Raw genomic sequence first — 21,179 nt, 5'->3', positions numbered from 1 at the left:
GACTGATGTCATGAATGACAACACCAAATGGCTCGAGACACAAAATTCTACTTTTATAGTTATCAATCAACTCATGGGTGCTGCCTTGGGGGGGAGGGGGCTCTTGTTCACTGCCCTTTTACAAGTAGGGATGGCCACTGCTCCCTGCCTGCTGTGCCAGGATACTGGCAAAATACACTGGCTTGGCCATTTGTTTTTGCTATACCTGTACATGCACACCTGTATATTCCCACTTTCCTTGAGGAGCAAGGCAAAAGGTACGATCGGTAAGGTGTAGTAGAGGGGATGGTAGTAGGAATAAGAACTGCAGAAGGCCCATTGGCCCATGCAAGGCAGCTCCTATTATAACCACCGAATGATAAGGGGATAATAATAGGGATAAAAAGAGGATAGCAAGGCCTGGGCACTTTCTCAATGAGGGTGACAATAATAGCTCCCAGCTCCTTGTGCATGTGTGGCGGGAGTTGGTCTACAATAGGCTGAACAGGACTTGTGACCCAATAGAGGGTAGCCATCTCCGGATATAGCTTCAGGGAGCCACCAAAGGACTTCTCCCAGAAAAAGTTAAGGACCACACAACTTTCCATCTAGGAAATAATAACATACAAGGGTTATTAGACTCAGGTTGTATTAAAGGTATAAGCATGAATTATAAATAAGTATGTATAAACTGCATTATATATCCTTTAATATTCTGTATGTCTTAAAAAAATTCATACAATTAACATGAAATATTGTACTGACATACTGCAATGCAAGTTATTTAATATTTTGTATTTATGCCATGGGATTGAGGATGGGATGTAAATGCATGGCACCTTTTGATAATTACTTGCATGTTGCTAAATTAAAGCACATGTTGAAAGGCCTTTTACTTAATAATGTACCATCACTAAGAGTCTGTGATGTAAGCAAAACATATTCTGTACCATCTTGTTAATTTTTGGTGTAGGAAGACTGGTCTAACCTGTCTTAGGGCAGCATACTAACCATCTTTCATACTTTCTTGGTAATAAGCATTACAAATATTTTCCAACACGTAGTCTTCTGCTTTGTTGCCTTACCTGTCACTGTAAATACTCAACTCATTACTGACCTCAACTTTTGTGTTGTGAACGACGTGGCCTCTAATGAACAGTCATTAGAAGACTCATCACTCAGATATGTCGGTGTAGGCCTATAACAACCTACACACCAGGCTAATTTAAACTGATTCATTTAATCATTTAATTTAAAACATTATATTTTTAACATTATGGATGAGCACTAACAAAAATTTATACCAATAAAGGTCATACACTTGGTATATTAAAAGTTACATTTGTTATTATGTGACTAAATGCTTTGCATATTGCATTATGCCTAAGAATAAGTTGTGACTATCTTGAACCCTCCAAAATTAATGTTTTGAGTCAGCATGACAAAGGTGCTAGTGTACACTTGAGAGTGGAAGCTATGCTAGTAGTAGTGGTGGGCTGGGAGCCTCCAACAGTGGAGGCTTCAACTTCTCCAATCCAACATCAAATGCAACATGAGATGTCTGACTGTATGTTGACCTGTTGTGAAAAGATAATTTAAGGTTGAATGACCAACTGACTCAGAAATTATTCAAGTAAATAAATAACAGTATTAGCCTAATACTAAATTGTTTGATTTAAAGTACTGAGACTTTAAGTTTAATAGAGTACCTGCATTTAGTTAATATAAAAGCTGCTGCAGCACTGATGGTGATGATGAGGATGAGCGCAACACCAACCCCGACCAGCAAGATGGTGAGGTCATCGGGAGGCTCACTCACACTACTCGCTTCTCCACACTCTTCCCGGAACTCTGCTGTGAATCAACAACAAATGCCTTGAAAATTTGATAACACAATACTGGTAATAAGCACATAAGAAAGTCACCACAAGTGGGCCTGTTGGCCCATTCTAAGCAGTGCCCAATTAAACCCAACCTCTCTTTCTCCTATATATTTATCAAGCCTATTTTTAAAGCTAGCTATACCATTTACTTTCATGATGACAGGAAACTTATTCCACTACTGTGGTCAACTACCCTCTTGTCTAAACAATACTTCCCCATATCCTTCCTAAACCTGAACTTTTCCAACTTAGTCATTGTTACAGGTACACCATCTCAGTACACCTCAAACCTCCATCCCAGATGTGTGTAATGGCGAAGCTCCCAGGGGTTAGATCTAAAATTACATTATATTCATTCAGTAGTGGAAACACCGGCAAGTCTCCCAGTGCTGCTGGCTCCAAAAGTTGTGTTTCCCACATTCAGTAAAAATGCCTACTAGCTTTACCTAAGTGACTGCTTACTGACTGATGCTAAATGCTATTTAAATAGCAGTAGAGATGTGATTTGATAGAAAAAAATTGATGACTGGTATGCGATGAGGCTCATTACTCAGAGTCCAAGCGAAATTAAAAGATCTATACCTCAGGCCATAGTCATTATTTGATATGAATATAGAGACATGCGGTGCTGGTATGTCCCCCCTATACACCTCTGAGGGTGACAAGTGGTTGTGGGGGGCGGGGGAGGGCCGGGCAGGACTCAGTATGGTAGAGGTTGATGTTGACATTCACCACAGTTGGCCCTCGCCCTTCAATGAGGTAACTCACCGTGTGGCAAGTGCTCATGAGCTATCGACATTCTTTTGATGAGGACCTCTGTGGGGGTTTTCTATTTTGCTTTCCCGACTGCAATGCGTACGTCGCCAATGTACATGTGGCAGACGCTTCACGAAGCTGTTGGAATCAGCAGAGAAAATACGAGAGCAACCGTACAGGCCCTGGGAGCAAGGTCGAGTTAGAGTCCTTGAGGGTCTCTTCTCAGACTAGCCTCACCTGGTCCTGGTCCACGTTGATCGTTGGAATCTCCTCAATGATTTAACACCTTAAGGGACTCCTAGGGTCCTCATCACATTTATAGTTTAGTGAATTAGGCAACTTGGTGTTGAAGACACCTAGAGCTGAAGGCTGGAGTAAATAGTTGGCAGTATTCAGAAGTGGTTCAACGGAAACACCGCATAAAGCTTAACAGTAGTTTATTTACTAACTTAACCACTAATACAAAGGTGCTTGATTTACTTTAGATTGGCGTCAGAAAGGCTATGGTTGCATTAGCTTGTGAGAGATTGCTAGTTGTGAGAGACCAACTCTCACAACCTCTGGGGACAGGTACGGTGTGATATCAATCCCAGATCTTTCTCTATTTGTCTCTTGCAAGATTTCAAAACTTTAAAACTAACTATAAAATGTTTCCCACATTCAGTAAAAAAGCTTACTAACTTTCGGAGGGGAAAGTAAACAGACTTGAGTGCTAAGTGTAAGGGGAGGGAGCGGGCCCCATTTAGCCCAGTTATGTGTCACTTCACAGAGGTGAACCGGCCCTGAAGGCTCGCTCCCCGGCCAGGCATGCGCGACATGGAGGACCACATACCTATGTGGTAAACCCTGCTATGTGGTCCACTATGCACTCCTCCTTTGAGACGAGGTGGGGGGGGGGGGATGAGGGTGTTAACTGGTTGGGGAGGGGGAGATGTTATGTTTACTTTGCTAACACCTCAATGCTTGGAATTTGTATGTTGAGGTCATGGCTCACCTTTGGGAAAGAACAATGACACACTCACGGCTACGAGGAGGTTCGTTACTCAGAGTCCAAGCGAAATTATAAGCGAAATTAAAAAAAAATATCTACCTCAGGCTATAGACATTGATAACCAGACAACACACTAGAAGGTGAAGGGACGACGACGTTTCGGTCCGTCCTGGACCATTCTCAAGTCTCAAGTCGTCAAACGTACACTTGATTATTCCTAGGGTTTGGTTAGTTTTCTTTACTGCTGCTCCTACCTGTTGGCCTTCTTAGGTGCTAGTTTGGCATTGCCTCTTCTCTGACAGTGATTTCTTTGGTAAGTTTCTGAGTTCAGCCCTGAGAGGTCATCAGGCTGTAATTACCCAAGTGTAGTTACAGGACGAGAGCTACGCGTGTGGTGTCCTGTTTCCCAGTACTGTTTGTCATGTGATGCTTTCAAACTACTGATGGTTTTGGTGGAGGCCAAAATTGTAGATACATAGAGTAACTTTGGGGATATCCAGTTGCACCCGCGTCTCTCTCCCTTCCCTACTCCCCTATCCTTCCCAATTTTCCCCCTCATTCATTTCTCTCTCTCCCTATACCTCCCTTTCTTCTCATCTACTCCTCTCCAGCTCCCCCATCCCCCCGGAGATCCCTCTCACCCCTGTCCACCTTTCTCCCCTAAACATCGCCCCTCTCACATCTCTCCCAATCCTCTCCCCAAGCTTTCCCTTTCTTCAAACATCCCTCATTCCCTTCTTTCCCTCCTCCTCTTCCCTCGATCCCTGTTTTATTGAATTCACATTCATCGTGAACAAATCCAGGGACTCGACCAACCACCTTTCATTGATTAGTTGTTGGGAGGGGGGAGGGGGGTATCACTTCTGAATAGGTCCCATAGGAGCGACCCAGACCAGCGCATGTCCGTCCCATACACATACAATCATTCACCCTACAAAGTTAGGTTAGGCTACTACAGTGAAATTGTAAGAGGAATACTTGTAACCTTGCATGAGGAGGTGCTCCGGCGGCACCGGTGAGACGTCTCTGTTGCAGAAGTGTGTGTTACAGCACACCAGGTAGGGCCACGACCCGTCAACTGATGGACGCAGGTTCAAGCACAACAGTGTATTTAGGCCGCTGAAGTAGGAAAAGATAAACAAATGTTAAAAGTACTGTATAAAAATCTAAACACAATGATTAAAGTTGGTTTAGTTTTAAAATCCCAACATTTGTTAACATGTTATGATGAATTCCGTCACTGACATCATTACAAAATATTTTACGTTTTAATTTAAAGATTTTTTGTTTAAGATCTTCCATAATTTCGCCACTATCATTTCACTAATGTCAAAGTTGCCCTCCCTACGGTGCACATATTTTGTGTAAACCTCAGAACCTCTGTAACTCTCACTTTTATCCCCGATAACTTAAATAACCACAAAAAGAAACAAAACTCGTGTCTTACATAGAGGAAGCTACATAGTCTGCCCGGCTTGGCGCCTTCTTTAGATAATTACGTACTTATATAAAGGAAAACAACTTGTGGCTAACACAAAGTAAACACAGGCTGTGGGGGAAGAGGTAAACACAAGGGAGAAGGGGAGAAATGGGGAAGGGTGTAAGGCAGCAGGAGGCCGCCTGGCGTCAGGAAGTCCAAGAAAGGGCAGGCCCCCACAGGGCACACATCACGCACCCAAGCTAAGGCGCATTACAGGGCAGGACACGGCGCTAGGGAGGGCTTTACGGGTTTCATGACCGTGCCACCTCATAGCTGGCTTAATCTTCATCAATCAGCTAAGGAGGGACGGCTGATGGCCAGAGGACAAGGAGAACAAGGAGGAAGGGAGGGAGGAATAACACAAGGAACTGTAGACAAGAAAGGGACACCAGGACCCGGACACATAGGCGAAGGAGGCAGGCCCCCGGCACCAATTCGGGGGGCCCCGATGTAGAGGGGCGCCCAAGACTTTCACACTGGAGAGAGGTCAGGTAACGCGCCATGGACCCCCACCTCTGGTAGGGTCCAAAAAAGGTTTGGCGTTTTAATCGCCTCACGATAAGTCACACACTCTTCATGTTAAACTCTCACGGAAATTTGGATGACTAACTTCACAGCCCAAATGGGATGGGTGGGGGTGGAGAGAAGGGAGTTAGTTATCAGGGAAAAGCACTTGGAAGGGATCGGGATAAGGATTTGGGACGGGACGGGGGTAAGGAATGGTGCCCAACCACTTGGACGGTAGGGGATTGAACGCCGATTTGCATGAAGCCAGACCTTTGGCTCTACCATCCAGTCCAAGTGGTTGGGCGCCATTCCCAATTATTAGTTAGTGTGGTGTGGGTCCTTAACTAGGACGTGTGTGTGTGTGTGTGTGTGTGTGTGTACTCACCTATTTGTGCTAGCAGGATCGAGCATTGACTCTTGGATCCCGCCTAAGTGTGTGTGTGTGTGTGTGTGTGTGTGTGTGTGTGTGTGTGTGTGTGTGTGTGCGGCGCTGAAGGGAGGAACTTAACATCTGGTAACTTCCGTGCACTTATTATTCTATATATTGCGTGAGTACTTCCTCCAATGTTCTAAAATCACGAACATCGACCATTCTATTTCCGTTATTAGGGATATTCGGTAACGTAGAATTTCAGTGCCAAAAAAAGGAAATAAATCAAATTGAAAGCTTAAAAAAACAAATCCAAGTGAATGGATTGTAGGGATTAGTATCTTGTATATCAAATCAAACTTAAAAGAAGAATACAATGCCCCAAGAATACAATGCAATGCAAAAGAACAATGCCCCAAGAATACAATGCAATGCAAAAGAACAATGCCCCAAGAATACAAGGGCCTATTGACCCTTGTATTCTTGGGGCATCTTCCTTGGTTAGTTGCCGATATTAGTAAAATGTTAAATTACCTCCCACCATGACATTAAAGAGTAATTATCAAAATGACAAATAAAGAAAAGAAGTGGAAATTATTTGAATGTCGGTAACAGTTACTGACTGTACTCTGTACCCCTGTGTCTGTACTCTGTACCCCTGTGTCTGTGTACTCTGTACCCCTGTGTCTGTGTACTCTGTACCCCCTGTGTCTGTGTACTCTGTACCCCTGTGTCTGTACTCTGTACCCCTGTGTCTGTGTACTCTGTACTCCTGTGTCTGTACTCTGTACCCCTGTGTCTGTGTACTCTGTACTCCTGTGTCTGTACTCTGTACCCCTGTGTCTGTGTACTCTGTACTCCTGTGTCTGTACTCTGTACCCCTGTGTCTGTGTACTCTGTACTCCTGTGTCTGTACTCTGTACCCCTGTGTCTGTGTACTCTGTACTCCTGTGTCTGTGTACTCTGTACCCCTGTGTCTGTGTACTCTGTACCCCTGTGTCTGTGTACTCTGTACCCCTGTGTCTGTGTACCCTGTACCCCCTGTGTCTGTGTACTCTGTACCCCTGTGTCTGTGTACCCTGTACCCCCTGTGTCTGTGTACTCTGTACCCCTGTGTCTGTGTACTCTGTACCCCTGTGTCTGTGTACCCTGTACCCCCTGTGTCTGTGTACTCTGTACCCCTGTGTCTGTGTACCCTGTACCCCCTGTGTCTGTGTACTCTGTACCCCTGTGTCTGTGTACTCTGTACCCCTGTGTCTGTGTACTCTGTACCCCTGTGTCTGTGTACTCTGTACCCCTGTGTCTGTGTACTCTGTACCCCTGTGTCTGTGTACTCTGTACCCCTGTGTCTGTGTACTCTGTACCCCTGTGTCTGTGTACTCTGTACCCCTGTGTCTGTGTACTCTGTACCCCTGTGTCTGTGTACTCTGTACCCCTGTGTCTGTGTACTCTGTACCCCTGTGTCTGTGTACTCTGTACCCCTGTGTCTGTGTACTCTGTACCCCTGTGTCTGTGTACCCTGTACCCCCTGTGTCTGTGTACTCTGTACCCCTGTGTCTGTGTACTCTGTACCCCTGTGTCTGTGTACTCTGTACCCCCTGTGTCTGTGTACTCTGTACCCCTGTGTCTGTGTACTCTGTACTCCTGTGTCTGTGTACTCTGTACTCCTGTGTCTGTGTACTCTGTACCTCCTGTGTCTGTGTACTCTGTACCCCCTGTGTCTGTGTACTCTGTACCCCTGTGTCTGTGTACTCTGTACTCCTGTGTCTGTGTACTCTGTACTCCTGTGTCTGTGTACTCTGTACTCCTGTGTCTGTGTACTCTGTACCCCTGTGTCTGTGTACTCTGTACCCCTGTGTCTGTGTACTCTGTACTCCTGTGTCTGTGTACTCTGTACCCCTGTGTCTGTGTACTCTGTACCCCTGTGTCTGTGTACTCTGTACTCCTGTGTCTGTGTACTCTGTACCCCTGTGTCTGTGTACTCTGTACCCCTGTGTCTGTGTACTCTGTACCCCTGTGTCTGTGTACTCTGTACTCCTGTGTCTGTGTACTCTGTACCCCCTGTGTCTGTGTACTCTGTACCCCCTGTGTCTGTGTACTCTGTACCCCTGTGTCTGTGTACTCTGTACTCCTGTGTCTGTGTACTCTGTACTCCTGTGTCTGTGTACTCTGTACTCCTGTGTCTGTGTACTCTGTACCCCTGTGTCTGTGTACTCTGTACCCCTGTGTCTGTGTACTCTGTACTCCTGTGTCTGTGTACTCTGTACCCCTGTGTCTGTGTACTCTGTACCCCTGTGTCTGTGTACTCTGTACCCCTGTGTCTGTGTACTCTGTACCCCTGTGTCTGTGTACTCTGTACCCCTGTGTCTGTGTACTCTGTACCCCTGTGTCTGTGTACTCTGTACCCCTGTGTCTGTGTACTCTGTACCCCTGTGTCTGTGTACTCTGTACTCCTGTGTCTGTGTACTCTGTACCCCTGTGTCTGTGTACTCTGTACCCCTGTGTCTGTGTACTCTGTACTCCTGTGTCTGTGTACTCTGTACTCCTGTGTCTGTGTACTCTGTACTCCTGTGTCTGTGTACTCTGTACTCCTGTGTCTGTGTACCCTGTACCCCCTGTGTCTGTGTACTCTGTACTCCTGTGTCTGTGTACTCTGTACCCCTGTGTCTGTGTACTCTGTACCCCTGTGTCTGTGTACTCTGTACTCCTGTGTCTGTGTACTCTGTACCCCTGTGTCTGTGTACTCTGTACCCCTGTGTCTGTGTACTCTGTACTCCTGTGTCTGTGTACTCTGTACCCCTGTGTCTGTGTACTCTGTACCCCTGTGTCTGTGTACTCTGTACCCCTGTGTCTGTGTACTCTGTACCCCCTGTGTCTGTGTACTCTGTACCCCCTGTGTCTGTGTACTCTGTACCCCTGTGTCTGTGTACTCTGTACTCCTGTGTCTGTGTACTCTGTACTCCTGTGTCTGTGTACTCTGTACTCCTGTGTCTGTGTACTCTGTACCCCTGTGTCTGTGTACTCTGTACCCCTGTGTCTGTGTACTCTGTACTCCTGTGTCTGTGTACTCTGTACCCCTGTGTCTGTGTACTCTGTACCCCTGTGTCTGTGTACTCTGTACCCCTGTGTCTGTGTACTCTGTACCCCTGTGTCTGTGTACTCTGTACTCCTGTGTCTGTGTACTCTGTACTCCTGTGTCTGTGTACTCTGTACTCCTGTGTCTGTGTACTCTGTACCCCCTGTGTCTGTGTACTCTGTACCCCTGTGTCTGTGTACTCTGTACTCCTGTGTCTGTGTACTCTGTACCCCTGTGTCTGTGTACTCTGTACCCCTGTGTCTGTGTACTCTGTACCCCTGTGTCTGTGTACTCTGTACCCCTGTGTCTGTGTACTCTGTACCCCTGTGTCTGTGTACTCTGTACCCCTGTGTCTGTGTACTCTGTACCCCTGTGTCTGTGTACTCTGTACTCCTGTGTCTGTGTACTCTGTACCCCTGTGTCTGTGTACTCTGTACTCCTGTGTCTGTGTACTCTGTACCCCTGTGTCTGTGTACTCTGTACCCCTGTGTCTGTGTACTCTGTACCCCTGTGTCTGTGTACTCTCTACCAAGTGGAATGCTCTGAAAGAAGAAGCTGTGGAAGTTAAGTTAGTTTAGTCATTTATTATGCACCCCATACCCATCTTGTGGGCGGTAGCGGAAAGGGTTACAGAGACACATAATGGGCTCAGGGACTGAACCTCACAATTCATTTAGCTAAGCAAGTTACAATCTTGATGAACTAGTTACAAAGTTCAATACACATCGTCACATCAACAATGGGCTCGAGATTTACCACAAGTACAGTTTCTAAATTAAGCAACCGATATATTGGTGGAAGCCGCCTACATTCACAACTTTAGTGACAGGCTTCGACAAAGAATTTGAAAGTAAGAATTGTAAAGATTTAACGCATTCAACAAGGCTAGTAAGCGGGGCACAAGAGCTAGAGCTCGCTTCCCCATAGTGACTGATAGGTAAGTACACGCCCTCCCTCCACACACCCACCGCTAAATTACCAGTCGTTGATTAAACTTGATGTGGGAACTTACCCATCAGTGATGAAGGTATATGATGTGGGGTCAACTTACCCATCATTGATGCAGCCGCGGATGACAGGATGAGTGCCGTCACAGCGGTCGAGGAGCTGTGAGTAACACATGTGTGATGTGGAGCAGGTGTGGACGCCGCTAGCAACACACTCAGTGGTGGAACACTCACAGTTGATGACTCGCTCTGTGTAATACACAACGACGTTACTCACACCATGTCACAACATGTGTTAAAGTTATGTAGTCAGTAAGTTCCAAGACTTAGTTTATTGCATAAATAAGACGTGTCAACAGCCTCCTCTCATGACCAGGGCCTCGCCCACACTGCTCACGGGAGGCCTAAGTTAAGTATTAAGAAATATTAGCAATTATAGAGACGCCTTAGAGAATGATAGAGACGCCTATATAGAGAATGATAGAGACGCCCATGCAGGCGCCTTTCATGGAGTCAAGTTTTATTTGGAAACACCAAATATTTCATACTTGACACCATGAAAGTCGCCTGAGGGAAGGGTCTCTATGATTGCTTATATTTCTTATTAACAATTATAGGAAAGTGTGTGTGATGGGAGGGAAGAGGACAGGGAAAGGGACGGGGAGATGGGTGGTTTATGGGGTTCCCTTTCTTGTGTATATACAGTCTTTCTTGTAGGCAAATATTATTGAATGTAAGAAAGGCTGAAATATATTATTTTAAGGCAAATCATCTTTATTTTTCTCCAGTTGAGAAGGAAGTTGACAAATTAACTCTCCAAAACTCTCTTCTGACGTCTGACGCAAAACAGAAGCTGTTTGTCACCTGTTACCTGGTTGTTACGGCCCTATTGGGACGCAACCGGGTTCTTCTCTGATGGTAGTAGAGTTTGCGAATCCGGCCCCAAGTTAGTAGAGGCTTTCAAGGGGTGTGTTCCGTAACGCAAGTTAAATTAAAGGGGGAGGGATACAAATGTTCCAGTTTTTCTGATATATATTTCCACCACCATGTATAAATAAATAACAGTCACACACGGGGATTATAACTACACAATTATGTACAGGTTCGTCTTCCTCCGAAGACACTGGATGCTCAACGGTGCTCACTCTGGGTAGCCCTGGTTCCTTCTTCCGTGGCCCACGATGAATCCACTATGACTATGACGAATCTACCCTGGCCTCAGGCCAGCCAAATCACAGTCCCACTGGGTGCTTCGTCGTGGAGGCCTTCAACCATAATCCAGCCTGTAGCTGGCAGATACCGATCAGCTCCGCTGTGAAGGCCACTCCACGACCGATACTAGGGTTGCGAGCCCTAGGCAGGAGCCTCGTGTGACCCGCTGATCACTCTTCTCACTAAGCACCACAGTGGCTAGTCTCTTCCACCTGCCAGCCCCGGATAAGGCGATTCCCGACACTGCCACGCCTCAGGCAGGCTATTACACTCTCAACAGAGTTCGTCCGGGGGTGGCTCACAGCTTCTTCAAAGCAGACTCGTGAAGAGACCTTGGCTGCCTTGGGTAGACTGGTCCATCGTCCAACACAGCAGTCTTAGGTCGACTCTGCAATCAGATATGTCATTAATACTGGGACGCTCTAGGGAACCTCACCTACAAGATTAGACACAAACGTCCACCTCTCCACTCCATAGATGGCGTTGCTGTCTAAGCGCCACCTTACCAGAGGTGAGCAACGGCTATTCCACGAGTCAATTAAGACGGGAATCCAGCACGTATTGCCGGCGTCTCTCGTCATCACTAGATGGCGTCGTCCATTTGGAGGGGGTTTCGGGAGCGGACTCACAGATGGCGTTGCTGTCACTGCTCCGTGCTCCGACGATGGACTTGGGTCCGTAACACTGGTACATTATCGAAGGCAGATTTCGAATGGTTACAAAGTGATTGACGAAGATTAAGTCACCCAAGAGGTGGCATGGGCATGAATAGCCCATAACTTGTTACAAAGTTTCGTACCTATACGCCTATTTCCTGCTTATATCCTGGCTATATATATTCTGTTTTTTGCTATTTTTTTTTTTTTTGAGATATATACAAGAGTTGTTACATTCTTGTACAGCCACTAGTACGCGTAGCGTTTCGGGCAGGTCCCTGGAATACGATCCCCGCCGCGAAGAATCGTTTACTCTGCTTATTACTTATTGTTTTAGATTCATCTACTGGGAACAAAAAAGTTGCAAGTAGCACGAGCTATGGTGAGCCCGTATATATCCTGATTGATGAAGATTAAGCCACCCAAGAGCATGAATAACCTGTAAGTGGTAGATTTTTTTTGAATGAATGTATAGTGTGCTAGTATACATTCAAATTGCATTTAAATCGTCAGGTTGCTATCGCGGGGGAGGATACTGCTTGACAGTATTCATGAGGGTGTCCAGCTGCTGGACATCTTTTTTGACCAGAAGAGTGGCTGTGTTGATGGCTTCAGGGTGGTTACTGCATGATTCAGGGACTCTTGAAGCTCTTCTAAGGTCATTGGTGGCTTCACATGCCAGGAGATAGTGAAGTAATGGCTTTTCTGTGACAGTTTGGCAGAAGATGCACCCTCTCTGTCGGGGTTCACCAATCTCCCAGTTGCATCTGTAACCTAGACGTAGTCTATATAACCGAACTGAATGGATAAAACAATGGTTAAAACAGAAAACAAAAGGTCGTGCTAAATGGGAATGAATCTGACTGGGGGAAATGTGCTAAGTGGGATCCCACAGGAGTCCATTTTGGGCCAACCTTTTTTGTCATATACATCATTGACATAGATGAGATTATTACAAGCCACATCATCATATTTGCAGATGACACTAAGAGCTAAAGTAGGAAGTGAAAGTGATATCGAGATACAAAGAGGTCTACTTGAACTCCACAGATGGTCAGATGACTGGCAAATGCTCTTTAATATAGACAAATGAGAGACCTTGCATGTGAGGGCATAACAATCCACGTCACAGCTACCAAATTAACAGCATTACCTTACAAAAGATAGATGAAAAAAAGGACCTTGAAGTCAGAATCCATCATTCACTAAAAGTTGCACAACAAGTGGGAGCTGCAGTAAAAAAAGAGAATCAAACCTTGGGAATAATCAAGCGTACCTTTACCTTCAAGGAAAATAAATTAGTCGTTCAATTGTATAAGTCTCTGGTGCGCCCCCCCCCCCTGGATTATTGTATCCAGGCATGGAAGCCTCATCTACAGACGGACACAGCTGCTCTGGACGATGTGCAACACCGGGCAATAAAAAGCATCCCAGAGCCAAGTCATCTCTTGTATCAGGAACGGTTGAGGGCCACAGGACTAACAACACTATAGACCAGGCATGACAGGACGGATCTCATCGAAACCTTTAAAATACTGAACAATTTGGACGATGTAGATTCCAACAATTTCTTCAAATGATGAGATGTAACACGAACGAGGAGCAACGGGTTCAAGCCCAACAAGCCACAATGTAGGACAGAGAACAGGAATTGCTTTTTCACCCATAAAGATGTAAACCCGTGGAACCGCTTACCCACCGACTCCGTAAACGCCCAAATTCTGCTGGGTTTTAAAATACAATTAGAAAATATCATCAGGGCAAATGAGGGGACCTTTGACAAGCCGCCGGCCTCCTGTCCTCGTCGAGGCCAGTAGTATTAGTGGCCCTCGGTTAAATTTCTATCGAAAGTGTTTTTTAGGACCCTCTCTACCGTTTTGTGAGACGTGGAAAGAAGTTCCTGTATAATATATAAACATTATGGAGCGATTGTGTACTGTTGTCTGTTATATCTGTAGAGTCATGGCGGCTAACCTTACTTTTGATGACTTTCTCAACATAGCCATTATAGTAGTCATTATTGACGAGGACCTGCCCTACTCTACCGAGGTGCTCGTCAACCAGCCTCCAGCTGGAGGTGTGTGTGAGGGCGCGGTTGAGGTAAGTGTTGACAACAGTCCGCGGGTACCTTTTCCTTCTTGGAGACAATGCATGTTTTGGATCATTTTTTGTTGCATTTTGTATGTGGCTGTAATACAGGAGTAATACAGTGTCCACTCCCGAAAAATAGAAAACACTCAATGATTTACTAATATTACCGGCTTACCGTTACAAACTTTCCAATCATTTTATGAATAGTACTTTAAAAAACAATCAAATAAATTACATTTAAAAGTACCTCAGACCCTTTTTCTTGGAAACTGGAAACTTGGACCCTACATAGAATACACCGAGGACCATTTTGTAGAAAATTAAATTTTAACTCAAAAAGTATTCGATATCTATTTAGCTGAAAGTAATAGGAAACAAGTTATTTGACAAAGACACTTACACTTTCAGTGCCATTTTTCCAAGCTGGCGAGCGATGTCTCCCGAGGGAGACTTATTGACTTAGTCTGGAATAAGGACTCCTATAATGAAGGGTTTAACACAGTTTCCAGCTTTTGGGGAGTTGTTCATCAGTGCCATTGTTGTTTGTCTTAATTGAATAGGCTGCTTAAGTGGAAGCTGGAAACTCAAATGAGTCGAGAAAATGTAAGGAAGTTCTCGTACCGTATACGGGTGGCCGACACGTGGAACACATTGAAGGAAGTTGTGGGAGCCACCTCCACCCACAAGACTAAGGCCAGATTCGACAAAGAATTCGACTGTGAGAATAATTAAAGTATAACGCAACAGGTACAACCAGGTTAGTAGGCGAGGCATACAGAACAACAGGCCCTTACCTGCACTCATTTATAGTTAAGTACTGAGAGGTAACTGCCTGAAGGTGTACACGGACCACCTTAAACTGCTCCCAGTCCCCTTGGTGTAGCGGTAACACATCTCGCCTCAACCCATCCTCGACTCAAGTCCATTACATCCAGCGGTCAACCCCACAGACGCATTCATAAATTTTAACATGCTGTTCATTCAAAACGGGAATTTTCTCAAATATAAATTAATATTATAATATATTAGCATATTGTGTATAAATAGGCATAGGTTAAGTTAGGTCAGGTGTTTAGGTTCTGTTGGCGATTATTTGTATTTGTAGTACGTGGGTGAAGCATTTACAGCGTTGTGGTTCGAACAAAATTCGTCAGTGAAGCACTTGTTCCGGAAGTGTTCGAACGAAATCAGTTATGAGTCGTGTGTAAACCATTTTTCATTCATAAACAGGGGGTCTTGGCGGGTGCATGGAATCACTTTTGGGTCTTTGTTTGGAGGACGGGCTGCTCGCCTAGAGTTTCGCGAGCGATTTGTCCAGGGTTCGTATCCTGGCCGGTGAAGATTTACTGACGTCAATTCTTAACCGTAGCCTCTGTTTACCCAACAGTAAAATAGGTACATGGTTGTTTAACGATTTGGCGGGGTCGTATTCCAGGGAACATTAGGATTACGGACCTGCCCGAAACACTATGCGTGCTAGTGGCTGTACAAGATTGTAAAAACTCTTGTATATCTGTATGACAAAGACAAAACAACAAAAAGTGAGCGGTGGGCGGGGGTGGGGGTGGTGGGGAGAGCATCCGGGCTGGGAGCCAGCGCCGGGTTGCTGCCTGATGCTCGGCTCCTCCACCAGCGACCAGGCAAACACCTGCCGGCGCCCAGGACAGGTTAACTGAATACTTTATTGGGCGAGGCTCGAGGCAACCTGGTTTATGCCGCTCAAGGAAACACTTAACCGGATATGTGGAGCATCTCTGAGCGAAACCTAGAGACTGGTCAATGGTGTTCGCCTCCCGTCAGTAGTGAAGGCAGTAGTCAACGAGAGAGGTAGCCTCATCTCTGTTATATATAATCATTAACACAATATCTGAATAACATTAACATTACTTAACTTTTGCAACTGATTTAGATAATATTTAACTCAGTATCTCTTGATAGTGAATCAGGTGATATCGACGGAGGCGAACATATAGAATACTGTCACCATGGTGACTGAGGTGGTGGTCATTGTGGTATGACCATGGTGGCTGAGGTCACTACCACCTGGACCATGACCATGGTGGCTGAGGTCACTACCACCTGGACCATGACCATGGTGGCTGAGGTCACTACCACTCACCATTAACACAATAATATACAATCGTTGAGACAATCAGAGCATCTTGGTCACCTTGGATTTGATGAATCTGCCAGAGACTCCAGCCAATATTTGTGTCCTCGTGAACAAGTTTGGCTCCAAAACAGGTAAACACTGACTCCCCTCTTGTATGGCAGGCCTGGGGAAGTTGGCCCCGTTGTATGGCTGGCCTGGTGAAGTTGGACCCGTTGTATGGCTGGCCTGGTGAAGTTGGACCCGTTGTATGGCTGGCCTGGTGAAGTTGGACCCGTTGTATGGCTGGCCTGGTGAGGTTGGCCCCGTTGTATGGCTGGCCTGGGGAAGTTGGCCCCGTTGTATGGCTGGCCTGGTGAAGTTGGACCCGTTGTATGGCTGGCCTGGTGAGGTTGGCCCCGTTGTATGGCTGGCCTGGTGAAGTTGGCCCCGTTGTATGGCTGGCCTGGTGAAGTTGGACCCGTTGTATGGCTGGCCTGGTGAAGTTGGACCCGTTGTATGGCTGGCCTGGTGAAGTTGGCCCCGTTGTATGGCTGGCCTGGTGAAGTTGGACCCGTTGTATGGCTGGCCTGGTGAAGTTGGACCCGTTGTATGGCTGGCCTGGTGAAGTTGGACCCGTTGTATGGCTGGCCTGGTGAAGTTGGACCCGTTGTATGGCTGGCCTGGTGAAGTTGGACCCGTTGTATGGCTGGCCTGGTGAAGTTGGACCCGTTGTATGGCTGGCCTGGTGAAGTTGGACCCCGTTTTAAGGCAGAACTACTTAAAACCAAGGTTGAGGCCCACTACCCGTTGCCCCCCCCCCCCCCCACCAGCACCCTGAGGGGTTGACCCCTGGAGGTCACTCTAAGGTCACACGTGTTGTAACTCTCATTGTTACTAATCAATGCTGTGATTTTCCTGATTGGGATTACATTTAAAGATTATAGAATTTTCAGATAATGATTATAATATTATACGACTGGTTATGGTCATGTGTTCTCTCAGCCAGCGCCTCTCATGTTGTACTGTTGATGTTATCTGTAGATATTATCTATCCCATCCTACCGTAGATATTACCTATCCCATCCTACCGTAGATATTACCTATTCTATCCTACCGTAGATATTATCTATTCTATCCTACCATAGATATTATCTATTCTATCCTACCGTAGATATTACCTATTCTATCCTACCGTAGATATTATCTATCCCACCCTACCGTAGATATTACCTATCCATCATACCGTAGATATTACCTATCCCATCCTACCGTAGATATTACCTATCCCATCCTACCATAGATATTACCTATCCCATCCTAAAGTAGATATTACCCATCCCATCCTACCGTAGATATTACCTATCCCATCCTACTGTAGATATTACCTATTCTATCCTACCGTAGATATTATCTATCCCACCCTACCGTAGATATTACCTATCCCACCCTACCGTAGATATTATCTATTCTATCCTACCGTAGATATTATCTATCCCACCCTACCGTAGATATTACCTATCCATCATACCGTAGACATTGCCTATCCCATCCTACTCACATGTACGTTGGCGAGCCACAGCAACCTTTCCCTGTCTCCTAGTCCTCCCAACCATTCCCCACTCCCTCGACGGATGCATTCCCAAATGATCTGATGTTCCCATCAGAAAATTGGGGACATCAAATGATCTGATGTTCCCATCACTGAAAGATAAGATAAACAATTAAAAAACGAAATGAAAAACATTTAAAAATTAAAAAATAAACTATATTCACGAAATGAACGGTATGGTAAACAACACATCTCAATTACAATGCAATGTCACATAAAATAATTAAATCAAAATGAAAATAAATCGAAATCAATTAAATTAATTTCATCAATGAAATCGGAAATACTGAAATGGAATCATAACATAATTAGTATTTCATGTGTTGCTCTTACGTACAAAAGATGGCGCTGTTTAAAAAAAAAAAGCATACTTTTACCTGTCACAGGTGTTGCATCTATACTTATACGCACGAAAGGAGCGGTATGGTAAACAACACTTCCCAATTCCAATGTACTGTCACAGAAAATAAATAAATCAAAACGAAAATAAATCGAGATCTATGAAAATTAAGTTTATCATTGCAATCGGAAACATTGAAATAGAATCGTAACATATTTAGTAATTGCATGTGTTGCTGTTACTTGAAACAGATGGCGCTGTTTGTCAAAAATAGCATATTTTTACCTGTCACAGGTGTAGCATCTATATAGTAGGTATATAAAAATATGTGCGTATTAGAATGGAACGTTGTGGCTTAATTTCAAAGCAATTGGTGAAGAGGTTTCGAAGATTACTGTGTGTGTTGCTCTTACGTCCAACAGATGGCACTATTTTTCAGAAAAAGCATGTTTTTTTCCTGTCACAGGTGAGGCATGTATATAGTAGGTATATAAAAGCATGCGCCTATTCGAATTCAACGTTGTGTCAAAATTTCAAAGCAATCGGTAAAGAGATTTCGAAGATTTCCCTCACATGAAAAACACAGTTTCCCAAAAAAAAAAAATCATGTTTTTTCCCGCCACAGCCGTGACACCTATATAATATGTATATAAAAACCCGCTCGGATACGACTGGAACATTGTGTAAACATTTCAAAGCAATCGGTGAAGAACTTTCGGAGATTAGCTATTTTGAACAAACGAACATTTCCATTTATATAGATTATTTTTATTTTAATCAAGTATAATCGCAATGTACTATACAGATATATTATCATGACTATATCATGACAGATATAATATACAGATATATTATCATGACTATATCATGACTGATATAATATACAGATATATTATCATGACTATATCATGACAGATATAATATACAGATATATTATCATGACTATATCATGACAGATATAATATACAGATATATTATCATGACTATATCATGACAGATATAATATACAGATATATTATCATGACTATATCATGACAGATATAATATACAGATATATTATCATGACTATATCATGACAGATATAATATACAGATATATTATCATGACTATATCATGACAGATATAATATATAGATATATTATCATGACTATATCATGACAGATATAATATACAGATATATTATCATGACTATATATACTATAATACTAGATATACAAATTTACCTACATACTTTCTTTGTACTTAGTTTATTAACATAAAAAATTCATAATTAATAATAATAATTAATAATATGATACATTTATTCTCTCGCAAATTATTGCATATATAATTACTTCAAAGAGTACCCGGCGGTGCCCGGGTCAGTCTGTTCCCCCCCCCACCCTAATTGCCCCCTAATATACCCTCCCCTCCCCCTATCCTTATTCTTCCTCTCCTCCACGTCAACTGACAAATTTCCATTTAATTCTGAGTTCTCCTTCATCACTTTCAAGAGAACGAGTCTTGGGACTTGGCTAGCTGCCTTACACCCATTTTATTGGTTGGGGGTCACTAGTTTGCCTTACCCCCTACTAATAGGATCATTAGGACCGACCCCGACTAGCCTATGACCGTCCCATACCCCAGACCATTCTTCCCGGCAAAGTTGGATGAGGCTAACCCCAAACATCTGGCCTCCAATCTTGGACAGACAGACAGATAGAAATTCACTCTTATAAATACAGATTGTCTGCACACATATACGAGGAACTGGAAAAATAGTCTGATATTAGAAAAATAATTACATTTCAGTATTTAAATGAAGATTTGGTTGAATGTTTTTTGATATGTTAGAAACTTTAGGAAATGCTTCCATGCTAGGCCTTTAGACAAATATTTTACCAGATAAAGTATTTCCAACACTTTTAAGGACATGTTTATGGACAAATTCCGTCCTTTCTCAACACTGTAATAGGTTTAAATCATTTTGTAACTTCTGTGGAGTGTGTTGTAATTTTAGGTGGCTTCTAGGGCGTGTCTAGTGATGTTATACGCACTGTAAGGAGGGGAGTATAATTATTATAAGTGACTGGTAGAGAGTGCGGAGTAATTATAGCCTTGGGACCTGTATGGTGACAAGTGTGGCAGGACTGGCTGTCTAGCCTTCAACCTTACACACACACTCACCCGGCCACACTACTCTCAAGGTCACCAACCCTTCTCCTCCCTCACTTATCTTTGTCCCAGAGATCACGCTACATGCTCACGTTCACTTCTCAGTGTTGGAGAGACGCTGACGTTCAGTTCTCAGTGTTGGAGAGAGGCTGAGGTTCAGTTCTCAGTGTTGGAGAGACGCTGACGTTCAGTTCTCAGTGTTGGAGAGAGGCTGACGTTCAGTTCTCAGTGTTGGAGAGAGGCTGACGTTCAGTTCTCAGTGTTGGAGAGAGGCTGACGTTCAGTTCTCAGTGTTGGGGAGAGGCTGACGTTCAGTTCTCAGTGTTGGGGAGAGGCTGACGTTCAGTTCTCAGTGTTGGAGAGAGGCTGAGGTTCAGCTCTCAGTGTTGGGGAGAGGCTGAGGTTCAGTTCTCAGTGTTGGGGAGAGGCTGAGGTTCAGTTCTCAGTGTTGGGGAGAGGCTGAGGTTCAGTTCTCAGTGTTGGGGAGAGGCTGACGTTCAGTTCTCAGTGTTGGGGAGAGACTGACGTTCAGTTCTCAGTGTTGGGGAGAGGCTGAGGTTCAGTTCTCAGTGGTCGCATGTGGGTACAGAAACAGAGGAGGTCTGACTTGTGTTAGCAGGCTTAGAATTTTCCCTTCCCAGTTCGTGGTAAGATTTACCCACTATTTTCCCATGGAATATAGTGGGTAAATCGTGATACAATTTAATCGGCTAACTGATTAATCCAATCGGTTAACAATCGTGTTAACCAAATGGCTGGTCAATAACACGACCAGCCAATCGGTTAACAACCGATTGGCTGTTCCGATTAGCACCCTAGTGCTGCTTGATAAATAGAGGGGAACAGTTAAAAACTGGCACCTAGACAATCCTTCCTGACCAACGTCTCGAACACAGGCTCGAGGCGAGTGTGTTACCACGGCGTCACCAGGCACTGTTGTGGAGGTTCCGCCAGGTAGAACACACCGCCTCCATTAGCGTTTTTCCGCGGGCGAGGGCATACCTGGTGGTGTTGTCCAGCCCTTCCCTGCTGGGAC

The 21,179-nt window shown here is 44.6% G+C and overlaps 1 protein-coding gene across 3 annotated transcripts in view; it reads right to left on the bottom strand.

Annotated features, from left to right (window-relative positions):
• Positions 1–1,213: 1,213 nt before the first annotated feature.
• The window catches only part of LOC123774026 (BMP and activin membrane-bound inhibitor homolog), a 29,625-nt gene continuing 9,659 nt past the window's right edge, over positions 1,214–21,179 (bottom strand). Inside the window, exons 1-5 of one of the 3 annotated variants that reach the window (XM_045768124.2) lie at positions 14,743–14,864; positions 10,094–10,238; positions 4,595–4,728; positions 1,689–1,833; positions 1,214–1,556 (exon numbers count right to left, since the gene is read on the bottom strand). In XM_045768124.2, the coding sequence (XP_045624080.1) occupies positions 1,454–1,556; positions 1,689–1,833; positions 4,595–4,728; positions 10,094–10,238; positions 14,743–14,752 (537 nt within the window). In that variant the 5' untranslated portion in view covers positions 14,753–14,864 and the 3' untranslated portion in view covers positions 1,214–1,453. Of the gene's footprint in view, positions 1,557–1,688; positions 1,834–4,594; positions 4,729–10,093; positions 10,239–14,742; positions 14,865–21,179 lie in introns of those variants that run through there. The other 2 variants (XM_069318806.1, XM_069318807.1) reach the window with 2 other exon arrangements.

The sequence above is a fragment of the Procambarus clarkii genome, chromosome 91, assembly GCF_040958095.1.
Source record: "Procambarus clarkii isolate CNS0578487 chromosome 91, FALCON_Pclarkii_2.0, whole genome shotgun sequence".
Lineage (NCBI taxonomy): Eukaryota > Metazoa > Arthropoda > Malacostraca > Decapoda > Cambaridae > Procambarus > Procambarus clarkii.
This window is presented reverse-complemented; position numbering and strand designations above follow the sequence as displayed.